The 27,906-nt window shown below is 44.3% G+C and overlaps 1 protein-coding gene and 1 long non-coding RNA gene across 2 annotated transcripts; one reads left to right on the top strand and one right to left on the bottom strand.

The window, feature by feature from the left end:
• The first annotated feature begins 4,778 nt into the window (after positions 1-4,778).
• col1a1a (collagen, type I, alpha 1a) lies at positions 4,779-26,841 on the top strand. Its single transcript, XM_068731571.1, has 49 exons — positions 4,779-5,010; positions 7,142-7,333; positions 8,047-8,069; positions 8,463-8,498; positions 9,974-10,066; positions 11,864-11,932; positions 12,033-12,077; positions 12,996-13,049; positions 13,143-13,196; positions 13,295-13,348; positions 13,450-13,503; positions 13,603-13,656; positions 14,217-14,261; positions 14,350-14,403; positions 14,508-14,552; positions 14,809-14,862; positions 15,705-15,803; positions 15,944-15,988; positions 16,153-16,251; positions 16,609-16,662; positions 16,779-16,886; positions 17,554-17,607; positions 17,746-17,844; positions 17,927-17,980; positions 18,069-18,167; positions 18,284-18,337; positions 18,431-18,484; positions 18,652-18,759; positions 18,852-18,896; positions 19,205-19,303; positions 19,411-19,518; positions 19,685-19,846; positions 19,945-19,998; positions 20,092-20,199; positions 20,324-20,377; positions 20,676-20,729; positions 20,825-20,986; positions 21,249-21,356; positions 21,782-21,889; positions 21,994-22,047; positions 22,664-22,771; positions 22,955-23,008; positions 23,117-23,224; positions 23,316-23,369; positions 23,487-23,594; positions 23,762-24,041; positions 24,157-24,347; positions 24,585-24,827; positions 25,119-26,841. The coding sequence occupies exons 1-49, from the start codon at positions 4,929-4,931 to the stop codon at positions 25,263-25,265; spliced, it is 4,344 nt and encodes a 1,447-aa protein (XP_068587672.1). The 5' UTR covers positions 4,779-4,928; the 3' UTR covers positions 25,266-26,841.
• On the bottom strand, positions 9,613-13,331 carry LOC137888224 (uncharacterized). Its single transcript, XR_011105120.1, has 3 exons — positions 13,262-13,331; positions 13,121-13,176; positions 9,613-9,727 (listed from the first exon to the last, which is right to left on the bottom strand). It is a non-coding gene; the product is annotated as an uncharacterized lncRNA (long non-coding RNA).
• Positions 26,842-27,906: the final 1,065 nt, after the last annotated feature.

Below are 27,906 nucleotides of genomic sequence, written 5' to 3'. Positions count from 1 at the left end.
TCCAATTTGGGTTTACTTAGTTTTTAGGTTTACTGGGTTAGGTTTATGAAAAGTTCATAGTTTGGGCTAAAGTAAGTATATTTGTTACATAAATTAGTATGCTTGTTACATAACTTACATTAGTTCAGTACATAAGTTGCGTATCAAAACTGTGATAAAATAAGTCGCAGCGTTTACTTAGTTCCACATGGGACACGAACAGCAGTCTCCTGGATGAAAGTCTGTGCTTGTTTGACCCATACATCCAACTCAACCTCCACCTCACATGGACTTTGGCAATCTTTGGCAATCTTTGACCTACGTCAGTTGCTCTAATACTAACGCAAATGGGTTTAACCTTGGCTAAGTGGATAGCAGGGCCGTCCTTCAATCAGAGGATCGGCGGTTCGATCCCCGGCCTCTGGCTCCGCTAGTCGCATGTCGATGTGTCCTTGAGCAAGACACTTAACCCCAAAATTGCTCCTACGGTGTAGAAATGTGATAGAAATTGAATTGTAAGTCGCTTTGGATAAAAGCATCTCCTAAATGACTGTAATGTAATGTTTACATTGGAGTTAGTTTAAAACCATGGTGTGGTGCCTCGATGTCGCCAAGCAAGCGACGGTATTTGGGCGGTTGAGCGATCAACGAGTTGGGAGTGAGAAGGGGTTGGTACCTCGTATCTGACCTTTGAGGATAATTAAATAATTTCAATCTCTTCTTCCTGTGCAGGAATCCCAAACATTTCCATGTTTTTTTCTGCAGCTCTGCTCTACCAGGCAAACGTTGGAAATTACAGAGTTGAAAATGTTGCTCCACTGATCACTCAGACTTTTATTGCTTTACGGCTTTGCAATGTGCTTTAATTAGATCACACGTACATATGTATGTGTGTGTAGCTTCGTCTCTGGGGTCAAACATTATGTTCTGCCTGTAAGAACTGATCTGACCTTCCAAATTCTGAACCAGCCAATCATCTCACAAGTAATTACTGACAGCTCTGTGAATGCAATGTTTGCTAGGAATGGCTTTTCAGGACTCAAAGCCTTTATGTACATTTTTAGAGCAAATGCACATGATACTCTTTCATTTTTTAGGCTGGAAAAAAAACGGGCTCAATTATCAGCTCCACAACAACATGTTTGGTCCAGACTACACAGAAGAAGAAAACTATTTTCACTAGTTTATTGCACTACATCTCGACTCTCATTTATCCATGGAGTGTGTGCAAACAAAATGTTGAAAGAAAACTCTGCTCATGTTTTAGCATTTGTTCTTTTGGACTGTTTTAACCTGCATGAACTACAATTACAGTTATTTTTGAAGTCAGTAGTGCAAGAACTTCAAACCCATTTCATTCCAAACAGCAGAGTTTCATGTTGCATTTAGAAACACTGGATCTTGTGGTGGTTGATTCCATGCTTCTTTACTTCATGTTTGAGATAATCCAAAAGAAGGAGTGCCGGCATGGAGATGATTGATCAAATATGTGATCGGTCCACCCAACTGACCCCTTTCACTTATCACGTCTTGGATCCCCATTGGAAAAAGGTGTAGATAGTGGGCTACCTGGTACCTATTTTATGGTACCAACTTCCTTGAGGTTCCAAGAGAGCCGATCATATGCTATAAATTGGAGTCATAACACTGCAGACTACTGATTTGTCAGAAAGAATATTCACTAGACATCCTACAGAAATAAGCAATTTTTTAAAAAGCCAAATTACTGTCAAAAACGTTCTTTTTTTTTACTATTAAAGTAATTAATATTAAACCCGCAATAACAGATTATTTTTGGACCACCTGGGGGCAGCAGAAAGGAGCAGTGAACACAATTTGACACATCGTCACCTTTAAAACTGATATAGAGGAGAGGAGCTACAGTCGCTTTAAAGATGGCGTTAGCACTGGTATTAGCATTAGCAACATACGCAACAATCTGCAATATTTTAGGATTTCTGTTTTTATTGTAATGCATGAATCGACCATGTGTGGAGGCAGCTTATACAAGCACCATTTTAAAAACTATTTTCTATACAGGATCTATGTGTTTCTGTTCAAAGTTTTGTTAAACATGAACGCCTGAATCATTATTTTTTACGTGCCGAAACTTGACAAAAAGGAAGGCTGCTTACTGATTGTCAACTGAATATAGTGAACATAGTGAAGTTATCGTTGAATGGCCAGGAGTCTGTGTTGTTTGCTGCTGAAATGAGAGCGATATGTTCTTTTCATCAAAGACACATTGGAACAAAAGCTAAATGTGTGCGTGTGTGTGTGTGTGTGTGTGTGTGTGTGTGTGTGTGTGTGTGTGTGTGTGTGTGTGTGTGTATAGGATTGTGCACACGTGTGTTTGTGTGTGTTGGTTTTGTGTGACGCTTTGAGGATCCGAACAGAGCTGGAGGTCCGATCAGGGAATGATGAGGTGGCGCTTTCCTCCCTTTCTTCTTTTTCTTCTTCTTCTTCTTCTTCTTCTCTGCTTCGCTTTCTTCCTGAAATACAGATTGCATTCCATCCTCTTCCCTGTAAAAAAAAAAGAAAAAAAAGGAACAGGCAGACACATGGATAATGTGAAGGTATCTACAAGTGTGTATGTGTATCTGTGTGTGTGTGTGTGTGTGTGTGTGTGTGTGTGTGTGTGTGTGTGTGTGTGTGTGTGTGTGTGTGTGTTAGAGAAAGAGAGGAGGAGTGAATTAGAGGCTTGCTTGGCCAGCTTCAGACTGTGCAACGTGTCTGCTGCTGGTGGATCAGATGGCAAAAAAAACTGCGGCGCTGCGTCTCCCTGCAGCTCTTTCTGCTCCATAATGTCTGCTTTCTGCTTAATTACAGCTCACCTGCAGCCCGGCCGGCGCTCAACATAGCCTTCTGTGGGAGGGCGGGGGGGGGGCAAGAGGAATCGCCCGTGTAAACCTTTATTTGGACTGGGGTGGTGGGGGGAACGCAGCCGCTAAAAAAGGGCTTTTATTATTTAGAGCCAATAACAACCATAATGTCTGCAAACCCCGCAATTGTGCAGGTATTTCAAAACAGGCAGTTTCGGCCGATTGCAGCCGCTCGCTTAAAAAAAAAAAAAAAAAAAAAAAAAGCAAACATCTGGTTCAGTCCTAACAAATATGTTTTTTTTTTTCCTTTAACAATCAGCTGCTTCATTCGCTGAGGTATTTATTTGTCCGTCCTTCCGTCCGTCTATCTATTGATCTACGTGATTACGTGGACACAAATGTGCAGCACTGTAAAGTTCTTATTTTTATACATTTCCATCAAATCGAGTTAAATAGGGGGATAATTCTGGTGGTCTTGGGCATCAAGACGAAGCCTTATCCAACCTTTTTACACATCGCCGTACCATATTCTATGTCCCGAATAACAATATATAATAATAACGTTAGCCTCCGCCCCAATTGAATTACCTCCAACATAAGCACACGGTCAACTTTAAGTCCAAATAATCTGATCGTCAGGATATGCTCAATCAGTTTATTGTCGACATGCGTCCCTCAAAAGCAACAAACTTGAACACTGACTCTTGCATTTTTGGAAACGTGAACCTGCCCGGTTAACAATGAACGGCACCATGCTAGCTTGAGGCTACATTGTCCGATGCTAGCATAACACACACCTGAATCTCCTACCGAACAGTCGCATTGTGGGTAATGTAGGATGAGGAAGAAGACTGTGAAATAAAACAAGACAACATCTAGTTCTGCGGCATCTGTCCTTTGTTTTCAAACTGTCCATTATGAGGTCTGACAACAAGCGCGATGCTAAATCGGTGGAGCGTGTTTTTTTTTTTGAAGAACGCCGCGCATCTTAAGTGTACTTTTCACTCTTTGCACAATGCTAATGTTGCGTTCCATTGACCTCATAAGTCAGCGGCTGGGAATGACGTGACTCCCGAGTTGACCTGGTGCCAGTACAACAAGTCGGAAGAGTTAGCCAGGTTAGACAAACACCATAGCAGCATGTCCACAGATAGAAGTTGGACGGTACTGTGTGTGTGATTGATTTAGTGATACACAAATAAGACAGAAGGGCTAATAAACAGTATATTACTACAACTTTTCACTTATGTTGACGCCATCTTGGATTTTAGCTTACATGCTAGTGTGATACAGGAGAACTCAACAACGCAAAGCAAGTACAGTGCCGTTCTCTCACAGACACTCGCTGTTGATCAAGATCTGAGTTGTGTCTGAACAACAACAAGGTCAAACACATTGATCACAACTGAATTAGCAACAGAAAACCCAACTACAAGCTGAGATAAACCTGCAAATGAAAGAAACACACGAAACAGAACTACAGCGCACCACAACTTGAATCTTTAATTTTCTGAGTCATTTTGTTTGTCAACTACACCTCAGCTGAAGCAATCTAAACAAATCAAAGTGAATCAGGAAGTAGACCAGAACCAGAAATAAAAACCTGGATTAAACCCGTGGCTGCTGGAGGAGGAGATCCTCCTCCGAAACCTCGGATGCTCTTCAGGATCAGGTTTCCTTGCTTGCTCGGCCCCCCCTCCCTCCTCTGATCCCGACTCCAACCCTTCTGCTGTGGAATTACAGAAGGAGGGACCTGCTAGGTTCTTTTTCTTCTTTTCTCTCTTTTCTTCAGGTTTTTTTTTTTTTTCTTTGAAGGAGGGGTCCATTCTTGTCTTCCCTAAACGTGCAGCAGCAGCGGCGGGGGTAATGAGGGTGCGTCCCCAGTTCGTCCAGGCCTCCCGGGCACCTCCCAGTTCTTCAGGCTCCCATATAAAAACCCCGGCGGAAAGTGAGTGAAGGCAGTAGGGAGTTTTCTGCTGGGGTCAGGAGGATTGTGAACAGACGAGCGGACCCTGCCCCAAAAACACCCCGTGTATGAGTGGAGTGTAGCAGCGAGAGAAAACATCCCCCAGCAACTTTTTTTCCTCACTCGCCTCAAAGAGTCTACATGTCTGGTGGCATCTAGACATGTTCAGCTTTGTGGATTTGCGGCTTGCGCTGCTGCTCGGCGCAGCGGCGCTCTTGGTCAGGGCGCAGGGCGAGGACGACCGTAAGTCTCATCACTGTTTGCTGGAGCTTCTCAACCCTCTTCTTTTTTTTTTTTCTTTTTTTTGTACTGGTTTTTTTTAACAGTGGATTTTGTCTTCATGGGTGGACGGCTGCCGAGATCTTAGACAGGGACGAGAAGAGAGGAAAAAAAGTTTAAGAAGTAGAAGTAGGAACTTTGATGCATGCTGCACCTTTGTTTCCACTAGAAAGACAGATGGATAGATGGATGAGCTTCTGCAGCTTGCAGTCTAAACAGTACAGGGTGTACGTAATGCATTGGGCATCTCAAGAAGGCCCCTCTCTCTCTCTCTCTCTCTCTCTCTCCTTGTGTTTGTCTCTGTCTCTCTAACCCCCCCCCCTCCCTCCCCCCACCACCACCACCTCCCCCGTGCATACGGAGCGAGTTGCTGCAGGTTTTCCAGGCTTTCCTCCAGGCGAGGCTTTCTCCAATAGCAGAAATGCATGTTTTATCCAATTTGGACCACCCCCCCCCACCGCCCTAAAAAAGCAGTACTTTCAGGAAAACATCAGCTTTTTTTTCTGACAAAGCCAGAATTCTCTCGTGGCATTTTATCAATTTGACACCCTTAACCGCTCTACCTGCCAGAGGTTGATCCCGGCTTAAAAGGTGTTAAACTCTACGGTTGTGGATGTAAGACTGGAGAGGGGATAAAAATGGCCTTTTATTTTTTAAGGAAGATCCCCCCCCCCCCGCTTTCAGCTGACACGGCAAGGCGGTGAGTGGAAAGCTCTCCTCAGGCCTTGATCGATGTGGCAGAGTCATTCACTGCCTGGAGCCAAGTGTCGAGTTGGCCAGGTGAGCGAGTGAGAGAGTCACAGAGGGAGAGACCTTCACAGCTTGAGCAATCTTCCACTTAATGCCCTTGAGTGAGAGTTTACAAAAGCTTAGATGTAAATCCAAAAAGAGAGTTGGGGGTCAGTGAAACGGGGTGAACAAAGGCCTCTGATGGTGTTTAGACGCAGACGTTTTTTCCTCCCAAAAGAAGACAAAGAAAATCAGGTCTGGAAACAAAAACCAAGGAGCTGAAATTCAATTTTTCCAGATGTTCCAGTTGTTTGGAAAGGACTCAGCTGCCTGTCTGTCTGATGCGTAGCAGTTTGACCCCATTGAACGGTCTCACAACGCCACCCAGAGGCCTCACTCTGCACCTGCAGACACATCTGGCCGCCACGTCCCCCCACACCGCCTCCTTTTTTTTCTCCCTCCTCCTCTTCTTCGTCTTTCCACTCTTTTTTTTTTCTTTTTTTGTTTCCTCTAATTGCAAACACATGCGGAGCATGTTTCCACCAGCTGCTGCCAAAGTCTGCAGCGAAGTCTTCGTTGCTTTTCCCTCTGAGGTCAGCACTTTGGCACGCTGTGGAACACTTCTAGCCCCTAAAGGGAGCCCCCGTTTGGGTTTAGTTTTGCTGAGAAAATGCCACAGCGGCGGCGGAGGAAATGTGACATTGAGTTAGAGCAGGGGGAGCGATCTGCGTTTTGATTGTTGTTAAAGGGAAATTAAATCACTTGGGGACGCTTTTGGTCCCTGCGTCTTTTTGCTGATGCCACTTGCGTCCACATGAAGGATGCCGGCGCCCTTTCTGTCACCTCATTCTGTCCTCTCTCTGGTCCCATTCTGAGGCCACCAGTTCCCATCCAAACCTTTCACAACACTCCCTTCTCCTGCTTGATGTTTCTATGTTACTGTGTAAACCATTTCCTCAGTTCGCGTTCATGACGTCTGTGTCAATGTATCAATTCTTTTAATGATTTTTTTTAATTGAAAACTTTCCTTTAATGCTAAGAGTGCTACACAGAACAAAAACATAGCCCTGAGTATATCACAACTGTTATAACATATATACAACCTATACTTTCTTAATATTTTAATTTATTCTCAAGTGATATGATATAGGTATTTTTGAAAATAATAAAATTTGCTAAGACACAACAAAAAATTGCTGAAAAGATATATATATTGTGGTATTTTAATAAATATTTTTCATATGTAAAAAAATGTTATCAGCTTTTTTTAAACTGATTCCATCTAGTCCCTTACATTTCCACATGAGCGTGTCCAGCTATCTCACCTGTCTTGCTCTCTGTCGCCCCCCCCCCCCCCCCCCATCAGGCACGGGCGGAAGCTGCACCTTGGACGGACAGGTGTTTGCGGACCGGGACGTGTGGAAGCCAGAGCCATGCCAGATCTGTGTGTGCGACAGCGGCACGGTGATGTGCGATGAGGTCATCTGCGAGGACACAACTGACTGCCCCAACCCCGTCATCCCCCACGACGAGTGCTGCCCCATCTGCCCCGATGACGGTACTGCATCCCCTCGCCTCCTCTGTCCTCTTCTGTTTTTCTTTACATGACTTTTATGCTATACTTAATTCTGTCTCGCTAATGTCACCTGCATTCAACTGTCTATTTCACTTCCTTTTGTTCGTATTTCTTGTTTCCTTACAAATAGGGCAAATCCAAAACATTTAAACACTTCTAGTCTGGCTTTCACATTTGGCTCAAACATGACCAAATGCCCATTAACCACACACACACACACACACACACACACAAGCAAACACACACACATACGCAACCGTGTACCTCGATCTTTGTGGAGACACTCATGGACATATTGCTAAGATAAACCTAATTCCAACCTGAAACCCTCAAACAGGCCTTTTAAGGTCCATCCCAAAGTGAGGACTGGCCAAAATGTCCTCTCTCTGAAGGTCTAAAACTCAAATTGGTCCTCACAGAGATAGCTGAACAGAAAAACACAACCATGGTCCTCACAAAGCTAGCAGTAGTCCTCACAAAGATAACTGGACAAGAACACACAACTGTGGTCCTTACAAAGATCACTGTCCTCACAAAGATAGCTGGACAAACATACACATACACACACACATTCATTCTCATCCAGCACCAGATGCACATTCCCCCCTCTTGCTATAAGAAAATCTGCCTCTTCTACTTTTGCTTGTGTTTTGTTTCATAATCCAATTTTCATAATCTGTCTCCTCTCTCTGCAGGCTTCCAGGAGCCTCAGGTTGAGGTAAATATTGATTATTGCATTGAACACCAACTATTTAATGGTCGCTCTGAATTGTAAACAATGTATTTTTCTTCATGATCACACAAACAGTGTGAAAAAGAAATAGTTCATCAATTTGCTGTACCTATTGATTGTAGTATTGATCATTGATTGAGTGATGATTAGGGCGTATGATAATCAAGTGGAAGATGATAATTCTTCAACTAAATCTTTAGATATTGTTAATTGGTTTATATCAGATACAGATAGTTGATTGATCATTATCTGTGTTACATCACTTATTGATTAGATCAGATACATCAATAATCATGTTCAGATATATCAATTCCATAATTTTGTTTGATCATACACTGAGACGTTATCTTTTTTTTTTATTGTTTTCTTTACTCACAGGGACCCAAGGGAGAGCGTGGACCCAAGGGAGACAGGGTAGGTTCACACACTTATCAATTCTCTTGATTTCTGGTCACCACGCGGTGAGTTCACTGCCTGCCACTCTGAGCAGATTCCCGTGTGTTTATTATGGAGTTGAAGCTGCTGTACTGACGCCGTTTTCATTCAGTCACATGTGGAAACAGGATCCTTTAGCCCAGGCCGTCATTCAAAATCTTACTTGCATCACAGTAGCGAAGAGTTAGAAGTGAAACATAAATAGCATCAGGTCTGATAGGCAAATAGCTTCATATTTAGAGATGGATATTGCATTTAAACATTTGCTTGCAAAGTAGCTATTGCCATCAGATACAAGGAAAGATGTAAAAATGCCCCTGAAAATAGCAATACTAAAGTAAATGGCACATATACAGCCTTAAAACTGCACCGCTTTTGCTTTCACCTCTGAATTTAGTCAACGTATCTTGGTTCTAGAAACCATTATGGCACAACAAAGTAGATTAAGGGGAAACAATGTGCTTTAACGGGGTTCATCATCAACTGAGAGCAGTGAAAAAGATCAGTGACTGAAAACATGCCGAGGTCAGGTTGAGACACGCAGAGTGAGGAGGAACTTGAAACTTTGCTTGGTTTAAGGAAAGTTAGAAACTGCGAGAAAAGAGTCTTAACATTCAAGCACGTTAAATATTAAGACTTTTCATACAGAAAACTATTTGATGTCAACAAAATTGATTATATTCTCCAAAAAAAAATAAAGTTGGGTTTGGTATTGCTTTTGCAGTGGTGATGCCTCTTTTATCTAAATTGATGGGCAAACAAAATTTGAATTAAAATTTAATTTCTATTTTATTTATTCATTTGTTTATGTATATATTTTGTACAGATCTTCTCATCAGATTCTTTATTTTTTGTGATAATGGGATTTGATTCAGCAAGCTGCAAAGACATCTTTGATTTACAGCTAACAATAATAAACAGCTAATAATAATAATATAATATCATATTTGATCTAATTATGAGTTTTCAGTAATGCATTTATGGTATTATGTAACATGTCGAAGTTATTCAGATCATTTATTTCGAGGTTTGTTTTACAGAATGTGTAGCTAAAGTGTTAATGGCAGTTCTTACCCACTTCCTGTATCCTGCTTGTCACATGACCGCCAGTCCATTCCTGGTTGGTCATATGGTCAGTCTCCCAGGGGAGTAAACTGCGCCTCCTCCAGGTTTAATGCTGCTTTCACCACTATAGGGAGCAAGTGAGCCTGCCAGGACACACATAGGAAATTAAAGTTATAAATTAAATTATACAAAAGGATCCGTTCTGACAACGTAACAAGAGTACAGGCAGTCATGTGATTGGGGGTTGAACAAAATCAAACAGTTGATTTCTTCCTCTCTGTTGTCTCTGGGTGCGTTTAGCATCCAGGCGGCCATTTTATTCTGACTCTAGAGCCTGACCCCTTCTTTCTTTCTTTCTTTCTTTCTCTCTCTTGCCCCCCAATATGCAGGGTAATCCTGGTCCCGCTGGTAACGATGGTATCCCCGGCCAGCCCGGTATGCCCGGACCTCCCGGCCCCCCTGGACCCCCTGGCCTCGGTGGAGTAAGTTGTAGATTTCTTTTCTTTTTTCTTTGTATTTGACTCATTCGGGTCCAAATTCACCAGTTCTAAGCCGACCACGGCTGGAAACAATAGTTGTAAGACTCTTGCGTTTATCTCATTTGTTGGACAGAGATAGTGTCAGTAGCTGGAACTTCTTCATGTGTGGGGGTTAGTCAAAAACAAGCATTAGTCCCAATTCAGGTTTGCTCTTCTCAGTTCCCCAGCCCTCATATCCCCCTACCCATAATCCTTATTGTTTCTTGTAGTTCGTTGGATTGCATGCCCATACCACCTCCATGCTGCTATTATAAAAGGGATTCCCAAACTTCTTTTTTGGTGAATGACATCAAAATAGACCAGTATAAACCAATATGGTGGCTGTGCAGGCAGCTTCGGGGAGGACGGGTCGAGCTGGGAAACTGAACTCCACTTTCACAGCTAAAACTCAAGCTTTTCATTGACGTGTTGGCTTTGGCTTAAATTTATTGCCTCTGACTTGGAGTTTGACTTTCAGTCTGGGGTCAGAAGGTCAGAAGTTAATTGGGGTTGATTCTTAGGAAAAGAGAAGTGGAGATGTCCTGGATGCTTGTCAGATCCATTAGTTGATTGGTTTATTGTAGAGTGAACACATTTATCCTACTATGCTAATAATGTATACGTTTATCAATGATGCCCTATACTTCTTTTAATACATCTGAGCATGCAAAGCTAACACACCCAAAGCTTCACAATCTAATTCAGCATGCTATGATTCAGCTAAGCATCAACTTCCATCGTAATTTACTATACTAAATTAACATTCTGAGTCTCATTGAAGTTTAGTATAAACTTACATTTCAATTGACTTTAATTGTAGTTTAGAATATGAGCTAACATTCCCAGGCAAATTTTGGATTCCTATGTAGAATTTGTTATTGCCTCACATGCTAATTCACTAGGCTATGCTAACATGACATGCCACCCCAGTCTAATTTACCATGCTAATGTTCTTTACCACATATTGCCAATAGTATCACAATCTAATTTAGCATGCTATGATTCACTTTACCATTGACTTCTATCCTAATTTAGCATTTGTAGCTATGATTTATCATTGACTCACATGCTAATTCACCGAGCTAATTTATTCTGACATACCATCCCAGTTTAATTTAGCATGCTTGTGTAGAATTTACCACAAATTCCAATGCTTATTTACCACAAATAGTTTTAAAAGTTTTGAAATCAAATTAAGCATGATTCAGTTTACTATCGACTCCCAACTGACCACAATATAGCGACAACAAACGTCCATTCCAAATGACCAAGCTAAGCTAACACTAACATTAGCCTCGATTAACCTCACCTCAGATTGCACTTTCTAAGGAGCCTCTGTGGTCAGATAACAGAAGTAGCATCCAAAGAGACTTCATTGCACTCAACAAATTCAGCAACACTAAGAGTGATGAGGTTAAAGGTCGGGGGATGGTCCTGGCTGACAGAGAAGTGAAGGGGACCAAACTGTCAACAAAAAATGATGTGAATGTTTATTTCCAGGATTTAGACATAATTGAGGACACATTATACTAGTCCCCCTAGTGCATAGAAGTCTTTAAAAAATACACCTACAGAGGAAGGGAAATGGGTCTTGTGCTTGTTTACAAAAGAATGTGTGAAAATGTTTTACATATAACTGGCATAAAGTACTAAAGAAAAGGCATTCATTCACATTCATGTCATGGAAATTCAAAACCTTTTCAGCAAATACACATGAGAAATGGATTGGAATATTTATAGCTTTGTTTTTCTTTTTTCCAGAACTTCTCCCCTCAGATGTCTGGTGGCTATGATGATAAATCTCCTTCCATGCCTGTGCCTGGACCAATGGTAAGACACACACACACACACACACACACACACACACACAATCATTTCACCATCAATCATAGAGATGCCGTATCTGACCCTGCCTCTGTTTGATTGACAGGGCCCAATGGGACCCCGCGGACCCCCTGGAACTGCCGGTTCTAGCGTAAGTACGCCGCTTCCTTCTTCTTCAACACAAAATGTTTCATAGTTGAAGCTGGGAGGATAGAGGAGGAGATAGCGCGTGCACTCTCATACATCATCACGACATCACTTGTGACATCTCCTCGGTGCGCAGTTCGCACGAAGCCATCACCAAACTCTTATCACACTCCTTTCCCTTTCAATGCATTGGAGTTCATTTCCAAATGAAAACTACAACAAGGCAAAATATTTTCTAATCTGATTATTATTTTAGTTGTTAAAAAAATAGAACATTCCTGTCAATCCCTTAAAAAATGAACAAACTGCCTTCTTTCAGAATTGTAGTGAAGTGGTTTGCATGCAAAGTCAATGGAAACACGCAGGTAAACATGGATTGAGCCATGGGAGGCTGAGCTGAACACGAAACTCAGCTAGCTTAACTAGCTTAAGTTACAGCTAAAGTCTGTGGGCTAGATGAGTGTGCGTCGGCCAAAAGTAACAGTGAAACACTATTTTGACAGCACCTGATTAACATTATTCTACAAGCTTCTCACAAACATTACAATTTCAGCACCAGAATGGATAATTTAAACCTTTAAGCTAGTCGGTTAGCGACTTTCACCACAGTAAATCTGTGAGCGTATTTGAAGCTAGCCAGGACTCGCTCCAAATAAACACTAAAATAGTTCACATAACAGGTAATTGAAAAAGAAACCTACCATACAAGGAGAGCGTTAAGTTATTCTGTTGACAACTGCATTTCAAATTATGCTACTGTTCCCACCCGAGTCAGATGACAGCAGCCACGAAACAAAGATACCCTCCACTGAAACACACATCGATATGCATGTCTTTACAATAACCTGGTTGGATTTACACCTAGAAGAGATCGTTGTCAATTTGTTTAGTGATGGTGTTTGATGTGTGTCTCCACCTACAGGGACCTCAGGGATTCACCGGCCCCCCTGGTGAGCCTGGAGAGGCCGGACCTTCTGTGAGTATTAGGAACACATTAAAACAGATACACGCCTGCATTGCGCTTCGGTAGCCTGTGGTCATTCTCACCTCTGTGTGTCTTTCTCTGCAGGGTGCCATGGGTCCCCGTGGCGCCGCCGGCCCCCCTGGAAAGAACGGAGAGGATGTAAGTCGACTGGATCTGCTCGTATTCACCATCTCCATCTCAGCATAGCGTGAAGAATGACTTACTCACTGTGTTCACCCCTTTCACTCTTCTCTAAGGGTGAGTCTGGCAAACCTGGTCGCGGTGGTGAGCGTGGACCTTCCGGCCCACAGGTAAGTCGCCATGGCGGTGTAATTGTTATTCCTAGTGAAAAAGAAAACAGAGCCGTGATAGATCTATAAATAAAATCTCCCATCTCTTTTCTTTCCATCAGGGAGCTCGTGGTTTCCCAGGAACCCCCGGTCTGCCCGGCATCAAGGGACACAGAGTGAGTCAGAACTCCCGACTCCCCGTTCAACAAATAAACATTATGGCATCTCTTATAACTGTGGACTTAATCTGTTGCTATGTCTCTCCATCTCTGTAGGGATTCAGTGGTCTGGATGGTGCTAAGGGAGACAATGGCCCCGCTGGTCCCAAGGTGACTGCCCCTCTTTGATACCTCGCTCCTCCGCACTACGTCTCAGTGTAGAAAAATGCAGATTTTGCAGTACTAATGGTGGCGATAGTGATAGAAGTAGTAGTTGTAACAGTTTCTGTAATAGCAATGGGGATAGTAGTCGCAGTACTACAACATGTAGTGGAAGTACTCGCCATTGTAGCCTGTTAATGTTGTCCTCCAGTGACATTTACAAGAGAGACTGATTCTTATAAGAATTATAGGAATGGAAGCTACAGAAGCTGAGATATCCGGACTTTTAGCCCCTCAAATTGGCTAAAACTGTCTCCTTCATTTCCCATAATGCAACCAGTTGCATCTTTTCTTTAGACCTGCAAACTCCACGTAGACAGTTTGTAAGTTTGTAGTGTTACAACTAGCTGTAGCAGTCATATTGGCTAGTAATTGGCTATCAGCAGCCATATTGGCTAGTTATTGGCTAGCAGTAGCCATATTGGCTAGTTGCATTAATATTGACAAACGATGCTACAGTTTCTGTCATTCTTATCACCTCACCTGCCTGTGTGTTTACGCATGTTTAGGGAGAGAGTGGAGCCTCCGGTGAGAATGGAACTCCTGGTGCTATGGTGAGTAAAACAATCACCCCCATCTCTGTCATGTAGTTTCCTTCTTGGATTTTGGATAGCTGACTGACTCTTTGTGTCTCTGTTTCAGGGACCTCGTGGTCTGCCCGGCGAGAGAGGCCGCAATGGTGCTTCTGGAGCTGCTGTGAGTCCACACATCCACACACTTGCTAACAAATGCTTTAATGGATCAGCCAGTCGGTCAATGAACAGATCAATCAACCAATCATGTTTGTCTGTGTGCTGCAGGGAGCTCGTGGTAACGATGGTTCTGCTGGTGCTGCCGGACCTCCTGTGAGTCTTCCATTTTACCAAAATTTTAAACTGTTCTCAGAACAAACATGTTTGTCCTTTAGTAGGACTGAATGTACAACTTCCAGTGACCCTAATTGTTTAAAACCCCAGGGGGATTCTCAGACAGGAACATTTTTTTATTTTCTTTCCCGCTATAAAATCAAGCAAATCAAAATAATCGTTCTGCATTGGCTGCGATGGCAGGATGGATCTGCTACATTTGTCTAAACCTGTTTGTCTTATTGTTTTCTCCCAGGGTCCTACTGGCCCCGCTGGACCTCCCGGATTCCCCGGTGGCCCCGGATCCAAGGTACAACAACGACCATTATGATCCACAGCAATAATCCTAAACAGCCTCCATTTTTTTATATCTTTCATCTTCTACATCTTCCTTAATCTTCCAAGGCTTTCACCATCCAAAACAACACCACACGTATCCTACTTCCTCTTCTTAAGAGAGCTTGCAGCAGTCACTAGAAAGTTACTTTCGTTTCTTAACATATGTGACCTTTCATGTGGTCTTTGAACAGGGGTAACACAGGGTGGGGGTCGTCCAAGCCCGATTTCATACTACATACTAAGTCTAAGCGACTTGGGGGTTTGTAGTAGCGTGCGAAAAGTGACCTAATAATAACTTTGATTATGAATAGTAGATTGGCTTCTTTTATTTTGAGTGTGCTGTTGATGAATTCTATTAGCCTACAGTAGCTCACAGGCATTAGTTATGAATCTTCCACTGTAAAACATTTACTTTGTGTTTGTTAGGTTACATTTCTTGTATCAACTTCAAAAGAAAAGAAAAAGTAGTATTTCTTCCAATAATAATACATACCATAAAATTATGAAACGCTGCATAAAAGCCGTTGGACGGCTCTTCCAATGGCTTTTAGCACAATGGCTAAAAGCAGTTTTACCAAATATTCAAAACTGCCGAATGTAGTTTGAAACACCAACAAGCTGGCGTTTTAATAATTTTTAAACTTTGAACACAGTAGAACCGCAAAATACAATCCTCTGTTGCCCATTTACTTTTCGACTTGATTTGCATCATAATGGTATTTTTCATCACTCTACGAGTCTTCAACCATGACGAAACTGCTATTGCTTTGGACACTGATTGTCTGACTGCTCTTCTTTTCCCTCTCTACCCAGGGTGACGCTGGAGCTCAGGGTACTCGTGGATCCGAAGGCCCCGCTGGATCCCGAGGCGAGCCCGGTAACCCCGGACCTGCTGGCCCCGCAGGAGCCTCTGTAAGTACAAACAGTAAGCCCTCTATGACAGACTGTTCAGGTTCTAGATAAGATCACCTTATTGATGATATAATGGCATTTATATTATTCCTAAGAATCTTCTGGTAAATCAAAATCTCTTCCCTTCTTTCTCCTCTCAGGGAAACCCTGGAACTGATGGAGCTGCTGGAGTTAAGGGAACCCCCGTGAGTATCTATCTCATCACATTTACCTCATGAGGATGACAGGGTTGAGGATTCGAATCCCATCCTGGCTCAAAAAGGTGTTGTTTCATAGTAGCTTAGCCTCAGAGACTGGCAGTGCAGCATGATGTGACCGTGTTGCTGCTGTGTGCTGCCGCCCCCTGCAGGGTGCTGCCGGAGTTGCCGGAGCTCCCGGTTTCCCCGGACCACGTGGACCCCCAGGACCTCAGGGTGCTGGTGGTGCCCCCGGAGCCAAGGGTAACACTGTGAGTAAATCTTTCTCAGAAACAACTAACCAACACCAAAAATAGTATTTTCTGTCTAGAGTCTGTCGCATGTAATGGACACGATTAGAAATTGTAATTAATTCCAAACATAGTGAATTAAAAGTAAAACTGCTGAATCACAAGTAAACATTGTTTTACTTTAGTTCCGTACCAGTGTTTTGTTTGTTGTTGACAGCTATTTGTTTATCTTTATTGTTATTTATTTATTTGTTGTTGAGATTTGTCTCAGTTGTGCTTATTTGTTTGCGTGTTTGTTTGATTGATTTTGACCACTGATGTCAGTTGTTCACTTGGTATCGTTAGTTAATGTTTGTTTTATTTGCTCGTTTCTCTCAGGGTGATGTTGGTGCCCAAGGAGCCAAGGGAGAGGCCGGTGCCAAGGGAGAGGCTGTAAGTTGAAGTTCACCACAGTCAGAATGGAGCGTAGCTCCGTAATACACACATGCACGAATACACGTTCAATTTCTTATGCCACCCGTGTGTGTGTTTGCGTGTTTGTTCTCCAGGGTCCTGCAGGAGTTCAAGGAGGCCCAGGACCATCCGGTGAGGAAGGCAAGAGAGGAGCCAGAGGAGAGCCTGGTGCTGCAGGAGCCCGTGGAGCTCCTGGAGAGCGAGTAAGCATCTCACTTTCCACTGTAATATACTGTATGCTGTGATATTTTTTAATATTAAGTGTTACTTGTAAGAAAAGTGATCGAGTTGCCCTCCAGTGCAAATATGAATATCTTATGAATGTTATGAATATATAAATGAGGGAGCCAGTCGTAATATGACCTACCCATATAATACAAGTATACATAGTGTAGGCCACAAATGATACAGAAGCCCTTTTGGCTAAACAGGCACATTTAAACACACTCTCTAGTGCCCCCTGCAGGCCAGATAGATGAACTGTCAATGCACAAACAGAGCATCATTTCCAGATATTTGGAAAAATTATTACTGACACAATATTTGACATGTTTTGCGCATAGAATGCGAACATAGCTCATGCTGCCACCAGGGAGTGACATGATCATGTCATCACGACAATTTCTTCCTGAGCCTTCCTGATCTGGCCCACAATGCATCATGCCTGACAGTGAAGAAAACCTGACATTTTTAAACAGTTTAGACAATACAATATCATTCAACCAAGGTAGAGCGGGATTACACATTGATGACATGGACTTACTTGATGGGAAACGACAGAGCATATTAAGATTATGGCAATAGCCCATCCCTGTCTAGATACAGTGTTGTTCCTCGAGCTAAGAAACATGTGCTTGATTCTCTCTACAGGGTGGTCCTGGTGGTCGTGGTTTCCCTGGTTCTGATGGTCCTGCTGGAGCCAAAGTGAGTATAAAACACAAACACACACATTCGATACGTCCCTCTTTTCCTCTTACAATCATGGAGATTCTTCAGATCAGATTTGATTGAACTAATCTTTGCCTTTCTACCTCTCTTCTCTCTCTTTCTCCCCCGTCATAGGGTGCCAATGGCGAGCGCGGTGCCCCCGGTGCTCTTGGACCTAAAGGTTCAACCGGTGAGTCTGGCCGCACTGGTGAGCCTGGTTTGCCCGGAGCTAAGGTGAGATTCCCTACCATAATTATCAGCAACATCATTTATTCACTGCACAGGCTGTCCTCTGACCTCTGACCTCTGCTCGTAGGGTTTGACTGGTAGCCCTGGCAGCCCTGGACCTGATGGCAAAACGGGACCCGCTGTAAGTTCACGCTCAGGACAATATATTTGATTTTCATCAGATATGTTGCATGTAATTAAATTAATCCTTCATTATTCCTCCTCACCAGGGAGCCACTGGACAAGATGGCCGCCCCGGACCCCCTGGCGCTGTTGGAGCTAGAGGCCAGCCCGGAGTCATGGGATTCCCCGGACCCAAGGGAGCTGCTGTGAGTAATGGGTCTCAAGTATTATGGCTCATTTGTTTCAGTTTTTTTTTTTAAGTGAGTAGACTACTGAGAAGTAGGCATCCCTGCTAATAGTGCTCTTCTACTTCTGTCTGTAGGGTGAGGGTGGAAAGCCTGGCGAGAGAGGAGTAATGGGACCCACTGGCCCACTTGTAAGTTGTCTACACTTTGCTTCTCTTTGAATCCACTGTACTCTACTGTTTGTTGAACCCATGTGTCTGAAAGCCTACCATCTCTCTACTCAGGGTGCCCCCGGAAAGGATGGTGACGTTGGTGCTCAAGGCCCCTCTGGACCTGCTGTACGTAAAACGCACACATGCCCACATTGACACCCGCCTCATAAGCCTTATTGTCGCACACTACAAACTACACTTAAAAGCTACTGACAACAAGTGGTACCCACACCATGCCTTACTCCTGGCCACATTCTGTTAGCTCCAATAGTCCTTCTCCTGTTCAACCTCAGGGTCCTGCTGGTGAGAGAGGAGAACAGGGACCAGGCGGACCTCCCGGATTCCAGGGTCTCCCAGGACCCCAGGGTGCCATTGGTGAGAGTGGAAAGCCCGGAGAGCAGGTACTGACTGAAATATGGTTGATTTAAATACATGATCAAATTGATACTGTTTACTGGTAATTAACGTATGAATTGCCTCTCTATCTATCTAGGGTGTGCCCGGTGAGGCTGGAGCCACAGGACCTGCTGGAAACAGAGTAAGTCACTTATTATCATTGTCTTGTTCCCAGTTACTCAGCAGTCTGCTCCCAGCAGCATCCATTAATGAAGCATCTTTGGAGAGCTGTCTAAATAATTAAATTGTTCCCAACCAGGCTACAAACAAAGCTACATGTTCTTGCTCTAAGTTGTATGAACATTGATGTTAATGCTAACAGGCTAAAGCTAGCAAATAACAGGCTAATGCTAATGGGGTAGGACTAATCACAGATCACTCATGACTTCTTTGACCACTCTTGGACTTCCATTTCAAATTCCCTAACTCTCTGCCACCCCTTCCCCTCAGGGTGACAGAGGATTCACCGGTGAGCGCGGTGCACCTGGTGCTGTTGGACCCGCTGGTGGCCGTGGATCCCCCGGATCTGCTGGAAACGAGGGTGCCAAGGTAAACCTTGCGAGATGTGAAAGAAAAAAAACCTTGATAGCCTGTTCTTGTTGATTGTTGAGTAACCTTACTGCTCTTCTTTTCTACCCCTTCCTCCTCTTCCCCAGGGAGATGCTGGAGCCCCCGGTGCTCCTGGATCCCAGGGTTCTCCTGGACTCCAGGGAATGCCTGGTGAGCGTGGATCCGCTGGCCTTCCAGGACTGAGGGGAGACAGAGTGAGTCGCCACAACAATATTCCTAGTACTCCCAATATTCCCAGTATATAGGATTAGTCACTACTGAAGTACCCTAATGAGAAGCCCGACTCACGCAACACAATCCACAGTAGCTTTCCAGTATATATATATATTTCTCACTCCCCCTCTCCATCCAATAACCAAGGGTGACCAAGGAGGCAAAGGTGGTGATGGAGCTCCTGGTAAGGATGGCCCCCGTGGTTTGACTGGACCAATTGGACTTCCCGGACCCGCTGGTTCCACCGGAGACAAGGGAGAGCCTGGCGCCGCCGGACCTGTCGGACCTGCTGGAGCTCGCGGAGGCCCTGTAAGTACCTGTCCATCTGTTCTTCTCAAGAGCAGAAGAGGAAGCTGCTTGACTATGGAAATCACTGACTGACTTTTTGTTCACCTCCTCTTTCGCAGGGTGAACGTGGAGAGTCTGGACCACCTGGACCTGCTGGATTTGCTGGACCTCCTGTAAGTCACTTCTTCATGAATGTCCTGGCTCCTCTCACCAACTGTTTTTCTTTAGCTTTTTACTGAGCCTCTCACCCCATCATTCCACCACAGGGTGCTGATGGACAGCCTGGTGGTAAGGGAGAGTCTGGAGATAATGGTGCTAAGGGAGATGCTGGTCCCCCCGGCGCTGCTGGACCCACTGGTGCCCCTGGACCTCAGGTTTGTCAACATTTAAACTTCCATATAGAAAATCCCATAATTCAGAGTGAACATTAGAAGTTGAGGCTACATTGCATGGTACTGGTTCTCCCATGTTGATTGACAATTTGTTGTGTCCTTACAGGGTCCCAATGGAAACTCCGGCCCTAAGGGAGCCCGCGGAGCCGCTGGACCTCCTGTGAGTCACCACTTGTCTTTTCTGTCCTCCTTTTCCTCTAATATATTTACATTTATGCTGACTTCAGCTTCAAATCCTAGATCTGGAGCAGTAGTGTAGTGGTCAGAGGTGACCATGGCCATAGCAGAGAGAGAATTCTGGAGACAATCCACTGTCAAAATATGTTTACTACAGATGCACTTATATTGCAAAAAAGCCCATTGTTTAATATTCATCCCTCTTTATTCATTGATTGTACAAATGTGATACGGTCATTTTTCCAGCCACAGTCAGCTAATTGCTCTCTCTCTGTCCCTAGGGTGCTACTGGCTTCCCTGGTGCTGCTGGCAGAGTTGGACCTCCCGGCCCCTCTGTAAGTCTTCCTTTAATGTTATTGGCACTTATTGTTCCTATGGCAGGGCCCAACATCCTCGATGGTTTTCAGCAATGTTGCGTTCATCCCCATAGGGCAACTCTGGACCTCCCGGACCCTCTGGTCCATCTGGCAAAGAGGGACCCAAAGGAAACCGTGGTGAGACTGGACCTTCTGGTCGCCCTGGTGAGATGGGTGCTGCTGGACCCCCAGGACCTGCTGGAGAGAAGGGTGGCGCTGGAGCCGAGGGAGCTCCTGTAAGTTATAGTAAACCATCAAAAGCAACTAGAGCCCCTTCCATCTCAATCTATCACAGAAGCAAATGATTGGTTGCTAAAAAAGAACAGCGTGATTTGATTCCAACTAAATTGTCCTCTTTATGTGGTAGCATTGAATTAAGTTCCCACATTTTTACTGACAACACACGAACATTATTTAGCTTTTCGTTGTTGTTCCTACACCTTGATGTATAGTCTATAACCTCTTTCACTTTGTCTCTCTCTCTCTCCACCCTTGCAGGGATCTTCTGGTCTGCCTGGACCTTTAGGTATTGCTGGACAGCGTGGTGTTATTGGTCTGCCTGGACAGAGAGGAGAGCGAGGTTTCCCTGGCATGCCCGGACCTTCCGTAAGTTCCTGTTATTACTCTACAAACTCTACTCTACAAAATGACAAACTGCACAGTGGAGCTGATGGAACCAGAATATCCAAACGTGTTTATCCAGCCAATATGATGTTTAGAATCAAACATCACTCCAAATCCCGAAAAATGTAGTGATTGAAAACCACTTCTAAATGATGTGACAATGAAACAAAACCACTGAGGATGATTTGGAAATCTGCTATATTCCATGAAAACGCTTCACTCACCTGGTTGCAACACTATGTGACCTCCAGCGAGTAGGAAGCAGATTTTCTAAAATCTATCCTCAATTAACAGCACCTTGCTGCATTAAAACCTGCAACATTAAACAAGCCCACATAAACTTGAATCTATTAGAAAAGTAATTGTGGTTGCTAGGACTGGACTGACTTTGCCTGTGTCACCCGCAGGGAGAGGTTGGAAAGGCTGGATCTTCTGGCCCCAGTGGTGAGCGTGGACCTCCCGGACCTATGGGACCCACTGGACTGGCTGGAGCCCCTGGTGAGCCTGGACGTGAGGTATGAAGAAACAATTGCACCTGTACACTAACTATCTGTCTGACTTTTGTATACTGCAGTAGGTGTTTTCTAAATAGTTAACCTGCTTTGTGTTTGTGTTTTAGGGAAGCCCCGGAAACGAGGGATCATCTGGTCGCGATGGAGGTGCTGGACCCAAGGTGAGTTCAAATTGCATCATCGCTAAGTCACCAACACCAGATGGATTACTAAACAGGCAACTACAAAGAGACACTAAAACAACTATAAAGAGTTGCAAAACAGCTGCAAAGAGACACAAAGAGACGATACGACTATATATTGAAGCAAAACAACCACAAAGGCTTGGGAAGAGTCAGCTATGTTGACCTGAACCTAGGTAATGCAGCCTGCAAGGTCATTGAGCAAACATGCATACAACAACAGCTACAGTGGCTTCTGCTAGATACAGTGATGCTTAGCTTAGCACCTTACCTTAGCACTATAGTTAGTAAGCTGAAAATTAAATTAACATTATCTCATACAATCAGAGCCAATTCTGTCTGAAATAAATTCTGTTGACGTGATAGAAACACCAATGTAGAGTTATACCTGCTGGTAATGTTCTATATAGCCTAGACAGTGGCCTGTCTCACCAAATCGTGTATATCTAAAGTCTCTGTGGACAAAAATCAAAGGCAAAAAAAACTAGGTGCGATCCAGACATATATTTGGTTCTATCTGTGCGTTTTTTCACCACAGCAGCTTGTAAGGATATTAAAGCTGGTGAAATAACATTATTTTGTTTTTGCATTTTAGGGAGAACGTGGAGAGAGCGGCCCATCTGGAGCCCCTGGTGCCCCTGGACCCTCTGGTGCCCCCGGACCCGTTGGACCCGCTGGAAAGAACGGTGACCGTGGAGAGACTGTGAGTGTCACCAAAAACATTTTTCAGTGTAGTCATTGTGCTTTTATGAAGATATCTTCAGTATACAGTAGAGTACATGTTAATGGGAAATAGCCATTAATATTAGAGCTACAGTAGGTGTAAGCATAGATTGTGTTTCGCTGCAACCTGCCTTTACATCAAACTGTTTTTTGTATGCTCCAGGGACCTAGTGGCCCCGCTGGCTCTGCTGGCCCTTCTGGACCTCGTGGACCTTCTGTAAGTAACAACCTTTGCGCCATTGATAAAAACAAACAATAGAATAGATGGAACGTCATTCAAATGAAGGCAAAACAATGCTCTTCATCCCCTTTTTACCCCTAACAGGGAGGTCCTGGACTTCGCGGAGACAAGGGAGAGAGTGGAGAGGCTGGAGAGAGAGGCATGAAGGGACACAGAGGATTCACTGGCATGCAGGGAGCTCCTGGACCATCTGTAAGTCACTTCACACTCACATCTATACATATATAACATAAACAACATACAGACTTTATTTCTAACTACTGTTTCTGTTCTGAACCCATAGGGATCTTCTGGAGAGCAAGGACCCGCTGGTTCTGCTGGACCCGCTGGACCTAGAGTGAGTTAACACACCAGACAATATTTTAGTGCTTGGAGTAGTTTTAGGTGTTTTGTATTTTAATATTTGGTCTATCTGTGAGTGTTTGGAGGGACTTTGACATTATGCTGTTTGCAGGGCCCATCTGGATCTGCTGGATCTGCTGGTAAGGACGGTATGACTGGCCTGCCTGGACCCACTGGACCTCCTGGACCTCGTGGACGTTCTGGAGAGATGGGACCCGCTGTAAGTCTGGCTGTTTAACTATCCATCCACTCCTCTGTCAATTAACTTTGTGTCTTCTAACTGAGGGAAAATAGAGGTTGTGGTTTGCTAGGAATACCACAAAGCCTCTACGAGCACTGAAATAACATACTTCTTCTCTTCCTCCTCTTGCCCTTCTTCTGTCTCAGGGTCCTCCAGGACCTCCTGGACCTCCCGGAGCACCAGGTGCCCCTGGTGGCGGATTCGACCTTGGCTTCATTTCCCAGCCTCAGGAGAAGGCCCCCGATCCCTTCCGCATGTTCCGTGCTGATGACGCTAACGTTCTCCGTGATCGCGACTTGGAGGTGGACGGCACCCTGAAGAGCCTGAGCCAGCAGATCGAGCAGATCCGCAGCCCTGACGGAACCCGCAAGAACCCCGCCAGAACCTGCCGCGACCTCAAGATGTGCCACCCTGACTGGAAGAGCGGTGAGTTTTTACCCAACTGCGGTGGATCAATCCAAGTGTAGAGGAGGATTGGAGAATCTAAACTAGCATACCGGGTTTTTCTGAACTTTTCCTCTCCTGACTCCTTGTTCTCCAGGCGAGTACTTCATCGACCCTGACCAGGGCTGCACTCATGACGCCATCAAGGTCTACTGCAACATGGAGACCGGAGAGACCTGCATAACCCCAACTCAGCCCGAGGTCGCCAAGAAGAACTGGTACATGAGCAAGAATATCAAGGAGAAGAAGCACGTCTGGTTCGGAGAGGCTATGACCGATGGCTTCCAGGTAAACATGCTGAACCAACCAAACTGAGCACTTCCTCACTCCTTGCTCCAAATCCATCCCTACTTGCCTTCTCTTAGGTCAACTTCCCTCTCAATTCCTCCTTCCTCTACCCCTCCTCTCATTTCCACTTCTCGTCCCTCTTTTGTTTCCTACTATTCCTCAACTCGACCTTACCTCTCTGCTTCTTGTCCCTTCAGTTCAGTCAGTAACATCTCCCCCTTCCTCTTTCCTACACAGTTCGAGTACGGCAGCGAGGGCTCCACGCCAGAGGATGTCAACATCCAGCTGACTTTCCTGCGTCTCATGTCCACTGAGGCAACCCAGAACATCACCTACCACTGCAAGAACAGCGTCGCCTACATGGACGCCACCGTCGGCAACCTCAAGAAGGCCCTGCTCCTCCAGGGCTCCAACGAGATCGAGATCAGAGCCGAGGGCAACAGCCGCTTCACCTACAGTGTCCTGGAAGATGGATGCACGGTGAGAAAAATCCCACTGATTTTTTGCCAATCCCACTGACAGCTGAGTGAGCTTCAAATGCTAAACCTTCAAAGTTAGGAATGACCAGTAGGTCACAATTCAGCAAGCTTATACTTCCCCTGATGGTATCGACTCAGTGGTTTCAAACATGCATGCTAGCTACTGTAGCTAGTCTTGCTGTTCATGGGATTTGAACAAAAGTTCAGGCAGAATTGGAGACATTTTCAAATGTCCTGTGTTAACCAATTTGAATGGTGACACTAACTCCCCTTTCTTCTTCTCTCCCTCCAGTCACACACCGGTACATGGGGCAAGACAGTCATCGACTACAAGACATCGAAAACATCTCGCCTGCCCATCATTGATATCGCTCCTATGGACGTTGGTGCTCCAGACCAAGAGTTTGGCCTTGAAGTTGGACCCGTCTGTTTCTTGTAAAAAGAGAAATCTGGACTTGAAATTGTTGTTGTGTGTGTGAGTGTGTGTTTTAATTTTTCTAGCAGTCATCTCTCTCAAAAAAAAAGCCCACCAAAACATTTCTCTAATGCCATTTTTCTGAAAAATCTGACCCCTCGTTCCTGATTCTACGAATTTCCATTCGGCCATTGTTCCGATGGTCCACTTTGCCTAAAACCTGCACTTCAACAAGATGCCGGCGATGCGGCGGAATCTGCATCGCCGCGTTTGGGACCACTACTTTTTTTTTCGTTTCTGACTCTTATTTTTTTTTTGTTTTTTTTTACCATCACCAACACCAAGGATCCTGTAGAGAAGACATTTTGTTTCACTGGCAACAAGAAAATAATATATGCTTCTGTAAAGTGTAAAAAAAATTGACTTCCCCTCTTCATCCAGCCATACCAGGCTTCTCTGGAGTTTACAGAAACACACAGGTGACTTTTGTATTTTTATACACCACTGTGGCGAGAGGAATGAAAGGACAGTCCCCAACAGACAGAACCCAATTGCTTTGTACCACGTTTCAGGTGTTGATGAATAAACGGTGAAACTGACAGCCATGTTTGTCTCTGTTGTTCTGCCCCCCCCCGCCCCCCCTACCCCGTCAACCTGCCACAGACAACACTGACAATTCCCCCTCCTCATCCGCTGATTTTGTGGCTGTTGTGATTTGTTTGTTGTTGTGGTTGCTTTCTTGTTTGTTCCTTTCTATTGCTCCCTTTTTCTTTTTTTTTTAAAGAAAAGTCACATTAAAACCACCAGCAGAGAAACATGGGTTCCAACCTCTTTTTTGAAAGTTGTGAAAGAAAAATCCTATGGCTACCTCAGAAAAGCAAGGAATATCAGCTGTATGAAAAAAGTCTGGCCCAGTGTTTGTGAAGTGAAGCCTGCAGTAGTTTTGGCGTTCGTTGGGGTAGTCGACTTTTACCAATACTTTAGCAGAAGCGGATACAGCTAAAATTAAAGGTGCTATACTTTCTTTGAGGTCTCCTGGCTGTCCAGTACGGCTATACTGTTGTGTAGTGTTAAGGTCACTCTGGCGTGGCAGGGCCCTCTTGGTGCTAAAACGAAACCATCGTTTTTTATTTACTCTTGGCGCCCAGAATGAGACAGACTTCTTCTCTCTTTTCCAGCCACGGTCGCGCTGGCACTCGAGCCTCTAGCTCTGAGTTCAAAGTGAAGAGCGGATCCGCATCTCTTCTTCTCACACTTTTTGGTTTCATGTTTTTAAACCCCAACCTCCACCTCTTCTGTCCTCCAAAAAAATCCTCCCCCCACCTCCTTCATCCACACATCTGTTGTAGTTTGTTTCTTGTTTTCTTGTGCGAAGGTTGAATTTTCTCAACAAAAAGAAAAATTGGAGATCTATTTTATTTTTTTCAAACAATGCACAGAAAGAGAGCCATAAGGAAGAAGTTTGTGAGATAATGCAGACAGACACACCCATGGGGGGGAAACACCACAAGGATCTGTACCTATTTTGTATATGTATAATAAATTGAGATGTTTTTAATTATTTTGAATGCTGAAATAAAGCATGTTAAGTGGTCTGACATTTGAATTCTGCCTAATTCCCTGAGTGACTCACTGACTGCCCCCCTAGGACTTGAATTAAAGCAGGTTTTTATTTTTTTACTGGTTCACCAGTTGTACAGTGACTTGATCTGGGACATTAATGCAACAAATCTCAGAAATGCTTGCTCAATCCCTTGGAAGGGCTGATCCTAACTGAGACAGAGAGTGTGTGGAGAAGAGAAAAAGATGCAACTGAGACAAATCCCAGAGAGGTCTTTACTTTGCTTTAGGAGCTAAATCAGGTCTTTCGGTGTCCATGTTTGCTAAAAAACAAGCTCAGGAAATAATTTGACATGCACTGTGACATTTTGCCTGAAATCTGAAAATCTCTTAAACGTCATTGTTTCAAAAAAAAGAAAAAAAAGTCAGCCTCCTCTCTGGTCTGAAAACATATCCCACGCTCCTCACCCGGCGGAGTGTACTGTGTCTTGGTCAGAAAAGATGAATAATCATGGCCTACCTCTCAGTCGGTGGAGACTCCTCGTTGTTGTGGGTATCCCAAAAGAGGGGTATCCCAAAAGAGCCTGTGACGTTTCCTGCGGGCTGTTGAATCCAATTTGAAAAGGAGGATTTTGAACATCCATAATCCATCAAAAAAACACTGATAATCCAGTATTGATGATCAAAATTTGTCCAAAAATAATCCAGTGTTTCCACAGCGAGACAGACCCGTCTGCCCAGCTCCGCCAGACTGAGGGCTGCTGGGTGGACCTGCTCCGGTGCTCAGCCTGTTGGCATCAGCTTGGCTTGACAAAGACACTGATTGTCCACCTTGAGGGAGGCAGCTGCCCCAGGATAGGCTGCAGTCCCAGCGGGAATCTGGATTATTTCTGCATAGAATTCGGGTCTTTATTTGAGGCCTGGGCAGAGGAATGCTGACCTCTCCGGTTTCAGACACAGAGGAGGCTCTGTTTGCTGAGAGGAAGCCCCCTCTGCAGGCGAGTGGGACTCAGCAGTTGACTTTGCACTGGGGGTAAACATCAGAGGGATGTGGATGAGGTGAGGCCAGGTAAAAGCAGGTTTTTAAAAAAGGAAGAGATGGAGA

Source organism: Cebidichthys violaceus, unplaced genomic scaffold (assembly GCF_023349555.1).
Source record: "Cebidichthys violaceus isolate CVI_PGR_0920_01 unplaced genomic scaffold, fCebVio1.0.p SCAF_52, whole genome shotgun sequence".
NCBI lineage: Eukaryota > Metazoa > Chordata > Actinopteri > Perciformes > Stichaeidae > Cebidichthys > Cebidichthys violaceus.
The sequence above is the reverse complement of the archived record's forward strand: the minus strand, read 5'-3'. Positions and strand labels throughout refer to the sequence as shown.

Coding starts and splice junctions, on each gene's coding strand:
- col1a1a (XM_068731571.1), top strand. CDS start 4,929: ATGTTCAGCTTTGTGGATTTGCGGCTTGCGCTGCTGCTCGGCGCAGCG. Junction 17,608..17,745: donor ATGGTCCTGCTGGAGCCAAA/GTGAGTATAAAA, acceptor CCCCCGTCATAG/GGTGCCAATGGCGAGCGCGG. Junction 21,357..21,781: donor CTGGCATGCCCGGACCTTCC/GTAAGTTCCTGT, acceptor TGTCACCCGCAG/GGAGAGGTTGGAAAGGCTGG.